At 38.1% G+C, this 14857-nt stretch overlaps 1 protein-coding gene across 1 annotated transcript in view; it reads right to left on the bottom strand.

Moving 5' to 3' along the window:
* Window positions 1-867: 867 nt before the first annotated feature.
* The window catches only part of UGCG (UDP-glucose ceramide glucosyltransferase), a 34098-nt gene continuing 20108 nt past the window's right edge, over window positions 868-14857 (bottom strand). The window contains exons 3-9 of the mRNA XM_087822835.1: window positions 10261-10363; window positions 9439-9540; window positions 7642-7754; window positions 5836-6014; window positions 4794-4880; window positions 4095-4284; window positions 868-3456 (exon numbers count right to left, since the gene is read on the bottom strand). Of these exons, the coding sequence (XP_087678961.1) occupies window positions 3286-3456; window positions 4095-4284; window positions 4794-4880; window positions 5836-6014; window positions 7642-7754; window positions 9439-9540; window positions 10261-10363 (945 nt within the window). The 3' untranslated portion in view covers window positions 868-3285. The remainder of the gene's footprint in view (window positions 3457-4094; window positions 4285-4793; window positions 4881-5835; window positions 6015-7641; window positions 7755-9438; window positions 9541-10260; window positions 10364-14857) is intronic.

Here is a 14857-nt window from a genome sequence, read left to right as displayed (position 1 = left end):
AGGCAGAACCTGAAATGCGGTCCAGTGGTGTAACGTTCAACACTGGGACCTGCTCTATCAAGGGGCCACTCCCAGCTCCGCCGGCAGCTGTCTCCCCCTCCCTTGTGACCGCAGCTTTCACAGTGGGCATCTTACCTTCTTTATTTTCAAAGGCTAGGGCTCTTTGAAATTTGCCTAGCTATAAAATTTTAAGACTTACATTCAACTCTGTTAATCATTTCTTAAACATTAGGGTTAGAGGTATACTTTACAAACTAGGAAGAATGAGCTTGATGACTGGGCCAAAGTGTAGATGTGGAGCCGGGGACAGACCCTTTCGCAGTCTCCCCACAGCCCTTCCCTGGGGTTGGCTCTCCAGTTAAGAGTATTTTTCTTTCATGGGCTGGTGGTAAAACAGGCCTGGGAGTTTCCCTGGCGTGGGAGGAGCCTGGCCCTGGTCAGTGTGTGGGTGCAGCTTAGTTACCTCAAATTTAGGTCTTCAGTAGCGATGCCATTCCATTCCTTTCCCAGCTACTGGAGCCGAGGCCAGGCTGTGAGCCCAGGTGAGAGGCGGGCCAAAGGTGCCAATGGGTCTTTTCTAAATGTTTTATGGGCTAGTGTTTCCCAGGTCTGTCTGCACAGTAAACAATGAGCAGAGCTCAGGCCCCACTCCAGAATAATTAAACCAGAATCTCCAGGTAATTCTAACATGCAACCAACATGGAAAAGCCCAACTTTGAGCCATAGTTGCTCATTGCACAGGTAAAAGGAAGATTTCAACCAATACTTCACAGAATTGTTCTGATAATTCTGATGCAAATGGCGAACACGTTATGATTATTTATAAAAATATAAAAGACAGGAAACAAAAATGCAGTAGTGCTAATATTTTGATTGTATTCAAATTTTTATTTTTTTGAACAAAAAAACATAAAGACAATGATTTTAAATAATAAAACATGGTATATTCTAGATACTTTAAAAGACAGTTTATTAAATTTGGACGCCTACAGTTTTGTTGTGATGCTTTCTTCAATATTTATATTATTTCTTACCATTTTATCATCACTCTAAACTTGCTAAACAAAAACAAAAAAAAATCAGTCTGCTCAGACGAAGCTTCACTTTAAGGAAATCCTCCACTCCCACGTGAAACACACACACAGAACAGTCACGTTTGATATTTACAAAACACAAGAAGTCTGTCCAGCCATTTTGGTTTTGTTGTTCCCTTGCCCATGCTGAGATCAGCAAAAAGCCAAGTAATAAGCGAGATTTCACTTCAGCAGTGCAAAGGATGGCATCAACCAAACTTCATTCAACCAACCAACCAAAGTTACAAATGTGGTCGGCAAAATTCAACTCGTATTAACAGTGATTTAAAAACAGAAACACGGAGTGGGTCACAACTAGACTGGTTTCACTTGTGCAACTTTCCTCAGGGAACAATAGCGCCCATTTCACATAGGAAGGGTACGCAACAAAGCCTTTGTTCATGAAGAAGGTGCCCTTCAAACGAGTTCATCATAAGGCAAAAGCAAAACGAGGACGACAAAAGGAACGAAGCCGTCTGGCCCAGAGAAAGGCTTATATGTAATGTGTATACACGGTAGATACACAGTTACAGATATATTACAATTTAAACCACGTACACAGTCATTGGACAATTAAATGAATTGGCTCAGTGCAGTGAAAAAGGGTTCATTTTCTATAAATCGTAATTATTGCTAAGATGCTACACATTAAGGTTTGACATGGAAACTTAGTAACAGAATTAAAGCTGCCATATTGCCAGTGTCAGCCCCGCAACAGGCGTTCATATGGACAACATGCCATCCCATCCTAAAGAAGAGCAAAAATTCCACTACCAAAAAAATAAAAAGAGAAGAGAGAAAAAAAGGCTTATGCACTGTCCCTTACATATTTGCTTATTTTTTTAAAAACGAGAAACAAGTCCAGTTCACCACAAGTTAAGCACAACCTGACAAGCAAGTTCAGCGGCGCGATGGGCGGGAGGGGAACCAGCATGCATTTACAATAGCACTGCCCTAGTCTACTTTGTCATACAAACTGGAATACAAAAATCCAATTTAAATAAGACTAGACTAACTGTAATAGTAAAAAAAAAAAAACACCCAAAAACAAAAAACGAAAAAACAAACCACACGCACAGTAGACTTAGTTGATACTGATTAATTCTAAGAGTAAAACTCATCCTGACCCCTCTTAATAACCTACTGCAATTTCTTTGTTGATGCTAGAATATGTACGTACTTAAAAAAGATACTAAATACCTGTAATTACATTCTTTTTAACAGTAAGACATACTGTGTAAGAAAATAGCTCATGTGTGAAATGTGTCTGAAATGCATTTTTCCTCACAACTATCAAAACATCCACTCACACTAAACCCCCCCCCAGCACCCTTCCCACCCCCCCAAAAAAGGTAAAGAGAGGTGGGGTGGGTCAGGGGAGGGGCAGGGAAGGACAGGTTTACCAGCACAGTGATTAACAATGGTTCAAGACAGAACCAACAAGAGTTGGTCAAAAAGATGCCTTCAATACATGGCTGTGATTAAAAACCAAACTCAACCACTTTGGATTCATTGCAGTGAGACCAAAAAAAAAAAACCTCTCTCACAGATTTATAGAAATACTAGACTCCAGCTCTTTCATTATTATTATTATTTTTAAAAGTTTTTCTGTTTGTTTTTGCAAGGCCTAGCTACCTTGTTACAATTTATACCTGCTCTGCAACAACTACGAGAGGTAGGCACAAAGCGCGAAAGTTTCCCGTCAGGACCTCGCCGTGGATTGTTCAACGCGCAGCTCCGCTCGCCCTGCCAGGAACGGCGGTTCCCTTCCAGTCTAAAGCCGGGAACAAAGCCGCTGCCACTCCGTGAATGGTCTACAGGAGTACTCACAAGCAAGAAACTTTCTCTACTGAAGGGTGCTGTCAGTGTTTGCTGCAGAGCACTTACATATATATACATACATATACATACATATACATATATATATATATATATATACTTTTAAAAAAACAACGAAAACCAAACCCAGGTTCCTAGAACCAATTCTTTCGATGCTCTCCTTCCACAAAATAAAGTATACCATTTGGCCAAGACTACAGGTGTGTTTCTCTTTTTTTCACAGATGCAAGTGCCATGCAAAAAATAAATTAAAGAACAGATACCAAAACATACATGTGATAAAACTACTGAAGGTAGGTCTTTAAAAGCATTTATATAAACATAATTTATAATACTTCTCTTTTCTCCTGTATGTACAGTCCCAGAGCTGTAGTTATACATCTAGGATTTCCTCTGCGGTGCCCCCACAGCGCAACCTGTAGCGGCCAGTTCTCCAGCTTATCGTAGGGTCCCATAATGCCGACAAAAAAATGTATATTGTCATGGATTCGCGGATGAACCAAGCTACTGCATAATCAAGTTTTGAGAAACACAGTGCGCCGCCCTAGGAATTAAAAAAAAAAAACTGATTTACTGTCAGACTAAAGACATAGTCAAAAAATAAAATTCTTCGAATTCACTCTCTTTCAAGTACACTACACAAAATCAAGTCTGCTTCTTCAGATAATTTAACTGTCCTGCTGTATTATAATGGTAAAGAAATTGTTAATTATGGGTAAATAAGCAGCACTGAAGAACGGCTAGCCTAATGTATTCTGAGTTTGAATATTTTTTATTTGCTTAACATCTTTTTGTTTTGTTTTGTTTTGAGCCTCAATAAAAGTGACTGTATAGCCGACTGAAAGCTTAAAATTAAGTTTTGTGTCCACATTCCACTAACAAAAGGAATGTTTAAACCTGATATTAACCTTCAGTGGGGAGCTAGCTGATTTTTTTCTACCTTTTCTAAATTAAAAAGTGGTGTATTTTTTTTAAAATCCTCACCTGAGGACATGTTTTCATTGATTTTTTTTTAGAGAGACAGAAACATCAATCAGCTGCCTCCCGCACACACCCTGACCGGGAATCACACCCGCCACCTTTTGGTGAACGGAACCACGCTCCAACCGAGCCCCCGGCCACGGCTAAATGTTTTTTAGTTCCACCAAATGACTGCCAACCTTTTCATGCCTGTCCACGTACCTGGACACCCCTGAGTTGAATGTAGTCAAATATAAACCATGCCAGGCAATGACACATGAAAAATACCATAATATCCCATCTGAATACATGGTGGGCTGCCCATCCAATGATTAAACTGGCAACAAAGCATTCTGAAATCGGCTCACAAATTATTGTCGCAGGAAGCATGTTAATTCGTAATTTGGTCCACCTTAAAAAAATTTAAAAAAAAAAAGGGTTTTCTTTAAACAATAGCTTGGTTACAACATTAATCAATTTTTTCCCAAAATGATCAGTTCTTTACCACGTTATATAAAGGCCCACCTCTTCAAAGATTATTTAATGAATCTCTCTTCTATTTTTATTTAGTATATGTAAAAAAAAAAAGTCTAGAAATTTATTTGTATGGTCTATACTCTAATAAATAAAGATTATAAAAAGATTATAAAAATAAAGATAAAAAAGTGCAGAAAATGAGAAATCAAGATGAACATATAAAAAAATCCAAAGTCTCAACATTTTGAATGCTTTCAGTGTTACACAGTAAAGAGAATATATTTAGACATTAAATTTATTTTAATAAAAAAGCTAAACTTTCTTTTCTGGAACTAAAAAATCTGACTTTCAGATTTATTTTTAAACCAAGTTATACCACATAAAATTGACTCCTCTCCCCTTTTCCTTTAACAAACTATAAAAAGAAGAGAGCTGCTGACTCACCTGATCATTCTGGATTGAAACTGAGAAATTGAATAGGAACCAGAGTTTTGCATGGCAACTTGAGTGGACATTGCAAACCTCCAACCTCTGAAAATTAAGACAGTTAGAAAATGAGCTGTGATGATGAACACATGCAAGCGTGACTGGTTATGCATTTACTCATGACTGTAAAGAGTCACCGGGGTGAGTCTAGCACCGGGATTAGCACCCTACTCAGGATACACCACACTCACAGGTGTTTTTGCAATTACGCAGGCTCCTGATAATACCATTCTAAGGGCTGGAAGAAGCTGCAACCCCTCAATTTACAATTTAAGAAACTTAAGAGACAGGCATTCTCAGAGTTCTAAATGGAATGGTTCTGTATTTAATAGTTTAGTCTCTGTCACTACTAACCAAAAAAAAAGGGGGGGAGGATGCATGTGTGTGGACACTCAACAAGAAATGTAAACAAAAAGCGATACTGTGCATCTCTTGCGAAACGCTATGAAACCATAATCATGAACACCATCCATGAGAAAATTTTAAAAACATACTTCAGTGTTTAAAATCACATCTTTAGTAAATTATCACACAAGGCAAGGATCCCCTTTAATAGAAAACAGTATCATTCTGTGATAGGGAAACGTTAAGTCGATTATGTGAACCATTAGGTGGCTTCTTAGCAAAATCCCAAATAACCTGAAAATTTCAAAATTTGAAATAAGGTTCTTTAAATTTTCACCTACAGGCTTATGACTACACTGATATTTTTAATTCTTCTAAAACACACGGAAATTTACACCCATAATAATGAACATTCACAATTAAAAAGACCTTTCAGACACTTCAAACCATATTAATCTGAAGAACTTAGATGAATGAGAACACTTATGCCTTCAGTATATTATTATCTACGAATTAATAGAAATTACTTTCTAAAAAGATTAGCCTATTCTGTAGTCACTAGCGAAAATAAAATCCATGGTTTTAACAAACAGAATAAACCAACAGAAGTTAGGTGCTAAACATACTGTAGCCTAACGTAATTTAGTTTTCTTACCGGTCAGCTATTGCTTTGGCCATAAAGTAATCTTCAGCAATGTATTGAGCAAAAGCTATAAGCCCTCCTGCTTGATCTAACACATCCTTTCTCATTAAACAAGACATTCCTGTTACACATTTGAAACCAGTTACATTGGCAGAGATATAGGACCTTGGATGAGAAGTTCCGAAATACACCTGCCAAAAGAAACAAAAAACACAAACCCAAAAACATACGGATATAATTAGAATTGTAGGTATAGTGTTTATAAACTTATTCCTAATGATTTTCCTTTAAGCATGATTGAAAGAATATCCTATTATTCTTACATAAACTACCTGAATGAAAATTGGTACAAAATGATGTTTACATATACCAGGCATTCAGTAATTTATCTGGTTGACTACTGTCATCATTTTCTTATTCTTTTTTTTTTAAATTTATTTCTATTGTTGAGAGTATTACAAATGTCCCCCATCTCCCCCTCCGCCTGGTTGCCACCCCACCTCAGGCGTTCACCACAGTGCTGTCTGCGTCCAAGGCCTCTGCATAGGTGCATATAAGTGCTCTGCTTAGTCTCCCCCCCAGCCCTTCCCTGAGATCTGTCAGTCTGTTCCATGCTTCCATGTCTTTGGACCTATTTTGTTCATCAGGGAAAAGTATATTCTATTCTCAAATACAAATTATCTTTCCTAAAACTGCAAGATTCAAAGATTTATCCAAATAAAACTTAACTTAGATGTCAGACAGGTGAAAATATCATTCACTGTCATATAAATATTAACAAATATTTAACATCCTGCTTGCAGAATGTTCATGGAACTACGCACTCACCCCTACATATATAGGTGTAGGTATGTGTGCATGTATGTGTGTGTATGTGTATACATGCATGAACACATACACAGACACCACCTATTGTTCTATCAACCTACAGGGCGATCATTTCTTAACCCCTTTTCTTGTATCCTTTCATAGCTGCCTGCTTCCTACCCGAGTCACTGAGCTGCTCAATTTCCCCAATTTTATTTTTCAATATATTTTTCATAAACAGGGCAGGCACTAAAATTGTCTCCCATTTTACTGCCCTTTCCCTAAGCATACTTTGAAGTCACGAAATATGCAAACTGCTAAATTAAGGGTAGATAAGATGGTCATCACCCTGCTTATTACACATAAAACCCTATTTATTATTTGCATCTTAGATATGCTGCCTCTTCTAATTAGCTTGAAATAGAGAGCAGTGCTCTTTCTCAATGGCAAGAGTTACGCACACAGCATGGAGCAAGAGAATCATCAGGACAATTAAGAACAGGATTCTTGCTACCTACCCCATGTCCTGACTGTAATGAAGCCCTTTGTGGTACTGAATTGAACCAAACTTGTAAGACCAGAAACATACATACATCTTAATTCCTTAAACAATTATTAAGCGAGTCTGAGGAAGGAGGTGAGACTAGGGATTTGTTGGAGGCTCCAAAGATTTCTTTATAGGATGGAGGGCCTCCTCTGCGGCCTATTTGCACTCATTCTAAGTATGGTAGATTAAACCTAAACCATGGGGGTGGGTGCCAAATGGGAGATGTGTATCACTGACACAGAAATCCACTTGGACGCTTCTAAAACAAAAACACAGTGTGGCATATAAGAATAAAAAAGGATTTTATTTTAAAGGCACTACCCAGATTTCCCTTTACTAAACAAAAATTCGATAAGCGGAAAATTAATCCCATCCAAAACGTCATCCCAACTCTCAGAACAGTCTCAAGCTTCTGGGCGATTAGGAATCTAACAGGAATATTGTTGAGGCCCATCAACACTTACCTGCTCTAAGGTGGCGGCAAAGCCCTGTCGGTCTGCGACGTAAGGCAGCCCGTGAACCAGGCCCACCTTCTCCGTCATCTGGTTGACCATGTCAGTGAGCGTGTCTGGAAATACTACGGGAAGGAGACAGAAAGGTGACAAGGGACGGAGAGAAAACAATTCCTTTCAGGAAAATGCCCACTGATGTAAAATATATTTTGTGAGTTATTAGATTACTAAAAAAATTAAAATTCTTTTTTACATTTGGATTTAACAAAACGAATCTCCATCACTTTTCTGAGAATAAAAAATTTCAAAAAGGCTTAATTTGATACACTAGGTTACTCTACACATTTTTAGGCCAGTATAAACCTCATATGGAACAGAGGCGGGACATACTATGAAAACCTGGCTACCCCCATTTCAGGTCCCCCAAACTGGAGTAATGGAAAATGTGTCCTAGTCAAAAGCCACAGGGGCAGAGGTCAAAGGTCCAGTTCGTAGGCTGCTCTCGCTTCTCCAACCACAGGAAATGCGCCTGCGCTGCCCTGGAGGGTACGCGTCCTATCTCATAAGACTGCTGACAGGCCTCAAGGAGAATTCTCCTGGACAGATTCTGTGCTGAAAACATAACAAACTCACGACACTATAACTTTAGATAATAAATGTGATGAACATAATGTCTGATAGGTATGTAATGATCCTGACTTATTAGGAGTGCCCCGTTTCTATTCATTTTTAAACATTCATTTTAAGCTAATAAAAAATTTAAATCATTGTCCCACCTTCAAAGGGCAAACATATCATTTTACATGGCTTCTTTTTTTCACAAAATGTTCTGACTGACTTTAGAGAGAGAGAAATGTCAACATGGATCAGCTGCCTCCCGCAGGCCCCCTGGCGGGGATCGAGCCCGCAGCCTGGGCATGTGCCCCGAGCAGGAACCGAACCAGTGACTTCCTGGTGCATGGGTAGACATTCAACCACTGAGCCACACTGGCCAGGCTTTTACTTCATTTCTATTTCCTTCAAGTCTTTAAGAAAGAAATCTATTGTATAAAAGTGTATCTGGACCTTAAATGTGTATATTCTATGGCAGTGGTTCTTAACTGCTGCCCTGCAGGGGACACCTGGCACTGCCTAGAAACATTTCTGGCTGTCATCCTGACAGAGGGGTGCCACTGGCATTCCGTGGGTGGAGGCCAGGGATGCTGCTGAACATCTTGCAGGACAGCCTCAGCCACAAGAAATTATCCAACACAAACATCAACAGTGTTGAGGCTGAGGAACTGGAGGTAATTAGAATATAACAGAATATTACAGAACACTGAAATTACAGTAAGTATAAACATTTAGAGGTACAAATTATAATTTCAGTATATGAAAGACTTCCTGTTAAAACCATCTAAGCGAAAAGACATAAATGCCTTCTAGTAAAACAGTTATAATTTCTGTCCTTTTGTGTGAGATAGTATATTACGTGTGCCACAGACAGATCAAAGTAAAAGGTGTCACATGAACAAGGGAAATTTACACCTATGAGAAAGCATAGCGCATGTATAATGGACCATGACTATATTTTTTTTAATGGCTGAAATGTTCTCTTCAAAATGAACACATTTTTATACATGTAACAATCCAGGTTAGCATTAAAAAAGTAAAAATCTTAATATAACTTGACATAGTACCATGAAATAATGATGAAATGAATGATTTTATCAGGCAAACAAAAAAGGGTTGATACATTTATTTTCATATCACTTTTGGCATTTTATCATCAAATGAATAGTTTCATAAAATAAATAAGAAGAACCTCACCTCTTATTCCACTATCACAAATCCAGATAAGATCATATTTTGCAATTTCATATCCTGGCATTAGATTATTAATTTTAGGGTTAATGCCAACCTTTTTGCCACCTAAAAATGTAAAGGTACAGCAGTGAAAAATGAATTCAACATTGAAAACATTTTCTATAATACAGACACATGGTAAAGAGAAGTGAAAAGTGCTTGCATATTTAAGAATTCAAACAAACATACTTTAACATTATGTGTTACATTCCTTATTATTCACAATAATATAGTTAGGGAAAAACTGTTCATTCTCAAAAGAGAATTATATCATTTATCTTTAAAAACTGATCTGTTTCAGTTTTCTAATCCTTAAGTTCTTATATTAATACTAAGCATGACTCAGTATTTATTGGAAAATATACCTCCACAAAAGTCTTTAAGCCCACAAACTTTTTGGAAAAATACTCTTTTTGCAATAAAATAAAAGCTAATTCTATTGCTAACTCTCAATTACAGTGAATGAGATACAGAAAAAGCCACACAGGAAAATATTAAAGAAGCTTAAATGACAGATCCTTATATATAAGATGAGTTAAACATAATTTGGAGGGTTTTTTTTGTTATTTTGTTAATCCCAGATATGGGAAAAAAACCCTTTGTTTTTATAAATTAAGTTTTTTCATAAGGATATAAACACCTTTTACTACTTCAACAAGTATGCATAAAGCAAACATGCCAATAACTTCAAGGGGTTGCTGACACCTTAATCTATAGTTTAAAGCCAAGATTACTGCCACCTAATACTATTATAGCAAAATGGTTTTCGTAGAATTTGTAACTTACCTATAAACAACCTGGCGTCGACATTTGGATATTTTCCAAGCAGCTTCTTACATACATCAATGGCTGGATCGTCATGATCTTGTACACAAAGGAGCACTTCATACTGGCCAAAGGACACATTTTATGTAAATTAACCTCTTTTAGGAAAAGAAGCACTTACGAGTGTTTACTGATTATCAGAAAGCATTTAGAAAAACAAGCAGTTGCACACGCAGTTTCCAAGTTAAGAGAGTGTTCGTAGTGGATGCAAACACCTAGGATACTAGGTGCTGCCTGGGAGTGAGAGCAGCGGCCCCAGACGGCCTGCGTGCGGCGGGAGAGCGGAGCCGGGTGCCCGCGCCTCAAGGCCCGCGCTTCCCGGGGCCCGCCTGGAACCCGAGCCATCTCCAGCCTCCCCAGGCCCCTGGCCCCGCGGCTCCCGGCCGCTCACTCGGGCCTGGCAGCGCGAAAGGCAAGGCGGAGCAAACGGAACAGACGCCCTCCATCCCTAGGACTCTCGGAGCTTAAGGCCAGTCCCGGGGGCGCAAACGCCGCGCTGAAGCCCAGCGGGACAAGCTGCAGGGCTCTGCCAAGCTCTTCACGTGAAAAGGGCAGAGATCAGATTTTTTGGTTGTATAATAATTTTTTGAAATAAAATTGGATTTGACTTGATTCAAAATGTAGCATCCTGAAAAGAATGCTTAGCCTTTTTAAAAAAATGTTTTTATTGACTTTAGAGCGAGGGAGAGAGAGGGAGAGAGAAACATGGATGGGCTGCCTCCGGCATGCCCCCTACTGGGGATGGAGCTGGAACCGGGGCATGTGCCCTCCCGGTGCAAGGGAGGAAGCTCCACCGACTGAGCCACACTGGCCACACAATGCTTAGCCTTGTAACTATGAAAAAACTCAGATGGGGGGTTTTAGTTTGTTTTTTGGGTTTTTCTTTTTGCTCAGTGCTATGTTTACTCTTTGATAGTAAGTTAACGAAGTCATTTCTTAGCACTTAACTGGCTGTGTCCAAGTTACCCTGACATGTATATTTTAAAAAGAGAATACCGGGCCCCATTCTTAAGGCTTTCGAATCAGAATCTCTGGGGTGACTGTGACATATAACCAGGTTTATAAAATTTTGAGCTGTACGTTATCACTTAGTAAACTACTAAATTAAAAAAAAAATGTTTGCTTTCACATACAAAGATGCTACTTTAGTATTTTGCGGGATATGCATTCTAAATAGTAATTTTTTTTTCAGAAGTGGTGATACATTCACGCTGACTCAATGACAAAATTCCCACTAATCCTCTTTCTGAAACAGGCTCGACATTTTTTTAAGTAAAAAATTATTTACACACACACACAAAATAACAAAGCTGTATGTTGTAAAAAATAAAGAGCTAAGGACACAACTTCTTAAGTGTCTAACATACAAGGACTAACTCGGGTAAAGGGAAGGCCTATTAATCAATTACTGTTTCCCTAATATATAGTATCTCAGCAAAAATTAGCAATCTAGGAATCAGTGGTTTGTGTGCAGGAGACAGGACTAAGGCCCGTAGAGAGGCTAATAGGTAAGGCTTTTTTCAAGTGAAGAAAATGGTTTTGTTCCCATATATTCTACCCAATATCTACCTTTAACACTGACCAAATTGTACTGAAACCAGCTTTACAGCTTCCTAGTTTCCAGAGATCAGATAAAAATCAGAGAAGGGGAAGGGCCCCACTCCTGCGGCACCCCTGAGATTTCCCAAAGGGTCAACTCTGAGTCCTGTAAAGTGTCAGCCATCATCCCAACTTGACTTTCAAAACAGTGTTTGGCTGAGCCGCCAAAAGGCATTGACCTTAACAGTGAAGATTACAAAGGTTAAGTGACTTTCTAAAGAGTAATAGTGACAATTAGCTTTCCTACTACAGTGAGCTGCTCTGCCAGGCTTGCTCTAAAGAGTTCCTTGTTTTCCCAAACATAGCATGGTTTCTTTAATGTTTTTATAATTTATGCTGCTTTGCAGGTTATGAGTGAATACAGTGAAAGGAAATGTTAATAAGCAATAATACAATTCCATAAAATAGAATTAAAAAGCTAATTTTAGCCTTTTTTTCCCTCAGGAGAAAACTTTGTAAAATACAGTACTAAAAATGTACTCTATGGGAAGGGAAAAAAGCTACACTAGGTTATAGTAAATTTTTTGAGAGGTATATGGTGTTACTATGAGGGAGTATGCCTTTATTTAAATTCAAGGTTTAAAGTTTTTATTTATATTGACTACACTTCTTAAACTTAATTTCAAAAAAGAACAAATACCTTCTGATAGGCCTTGGTGCAAATAAAACTCAATTCACATTATCAAAAAAATGTTCAGACTTTTATTACAAAACACATAACTTTTGCTTGTTTCTAATACTGAAAATTAGATTGTAACCAGGAATCTTGGTTTTTCAGCTATGACAATTACACCTCTGTGTCTTCGCAGCTTGACCAGACATTTATTTGCTAGGACTCCCTGTATTTGAATAGTTAAATCACTACAACTACACTACAACTGGTAAAACACTGATATTAAATTGTTTAAAGACTTTCTGAGCTGAGACAAAAAAAAAATTTTCAGATGTTTTATACTATCTAAAGGATTAGGCATAAACATATATGTTCAAAAATACACTGTTCATTAAAAATATAACACCTCCTAAATCTGAAAGGGATATAAGCTACATAGTAAATTCCACTATAAATGGATACAGTATGAATACATAAGATCTAGAAATAAACCCCAGAATACTTCAGATGAGGTAGCCTCCATCAAATCTTTAGTAAGTTTGCTACACAAATAGCTAAACTGACGAATATTCCCTTTTTCCCCCCCAAATAGTGAGATGACTAAAGAACAAGAGAGGTGTAAAAGACCACAAGTTGCGATTTAGCCCTTTAATATTTAAGAACTGAATATCTGAAACTGCAATGATCATGAACGCTTTTTCCTGCCTTATGAATAAAAAGTAATATTACTAAAAATATTAGATTTAGGTGTATACATAACATTAGAAAAACTTTCCTGCCCTAGCTGGTTTGGCTCAGTGGCTAGAGTGCGGGCCTGCGGACTGAGGGTCCCGGGTTTGATTCCAGCCAAGGGCACGTAGCTCAGCTGCAGGCTCGGCCCAGGTCGGGGCGCTTTCAGGAGGCAACCCGTCAGTGTCTTTCTGACATCAGTGTTCCTCCCTCCCTCCCTCCCCCCTTCCCTCTCCACCCCCTCCTCTCTCTCTGAAAAGCAGTGGGAAAAATATCCTCAGGTGAGGATTTATTAAGAAAAATTTCCTCGTTTATTCAGCCCTGTAGACATTACGAATGCAAAGTGTTTTTTAAAAAAAAAAAAAATATATATATATATATATATATATATATATTTTTTTTTTAATGTCTTCACTGATTTCAGGGAGAGGAAAGGAGACGGAAAGAGAGTTAGAAACATCAATGATGAGAGTCATTGATCGGCTGCCTCCTGCACACCTCCCACTGAGGATCGAGCCCGCAACCGGGGCATGTGCCCTGACCAGGAATCGAACCCTGATCTCCTGGATCCTAGGTCGATGCTCAACTGCTGAGCCATGCTGGCCGGGCAGGTATGCAAAGTTTTTACTATAGTAAACAACATAAAAATGGGAAAATATTTAATATATATTAATTAATTATATTGTATACTGAGTACAAATATCTTGAATTATTTATAAATAACTACACACCATGTTTATGGAAAAATCTCATGATGACATCTGTATTACAGTAGAATATACACTCTGAGACAAAATGGACTTAACCCCAAATGCCTAGAACATTCTCTGGCACAGAGGAGGCAATGAATGTATTTGTTAAGCCAAGGCACTTATCCTAGCGCAGCTTTTGAGTGAAATATAGATGCCAGGCAGGAAATGTTTTATAAGAAAACCACTCTGAATTCCAAGTTTTGACAATATTAAATACTTATCTATTTTTAAGAACTAGGTAGTTTATACAGTTTCTAAAATTTATTTGAAAAGCCCTTAATCTCTCTGACTTAGTAGTTTTATTACATGTATAGTGCTTCATCTTTCCATAATCGATCCTATTTTTGATCTTCAATTCTTTGTTAGAAGTCTATTTGGTTAAAATAATTTCCTCTCAAGGAGAGCTACATCCCTGGCAGTAAAGGATTTAAACATGCACTGGACCTGTAACATTTTAAACCAATTCTATATTTGCAGAAGAGAAAAAATAACCATAAGTACTATAGCCTCACTCCGTTAAAAACTCTGATCATTAATCTAAGAATTCTTCATAGGCCAGAATTCACTGAAGTAAAGCCATCAGTCACGCTGGATGCAGATTAGTGAATTTTCCTGCGTCTGCTGCCTCTCATCCCCAGTGCCTTTATGCTGATGCCAACTGAGTACTCAACTCGGTGAAAAGGGAAGTGTATCACTTTTTCATTCTTAAATTTTTTCCAAGGAATCATTTTTTATCAAAGAATACGTATCAGTATGACGTGGGTTTATAAGATATTTAAATCACAGAAATCTCTCAAGGCAATTAGTGCAGTAATAACCTCACTGAAATTTAAACCTAGAAATCCAGAACAAGTACCAGCAGTAA

Source organism: Miniopterus natalensis, chromosome 12, assembly GCF_054644295.1.
Source record: "Miniopterus natalensis isolate mMinNat1 chromosome 12, mMinNat1.hap1, whole genome shotgun sequence".
In the NCBI taxonomy this organism is placed as follows: Eukaryota; Metazoa; Chordata; class Mammalia; order Chiroptera; family Miniopteridae; genus Miniopterus; species Miniopterus natalensis.
The sequence above is the reverse complement of the archived record's forward strand: the minus strand, read 5'-3'. Positions and strand labels throughout refer to the sequence as shown.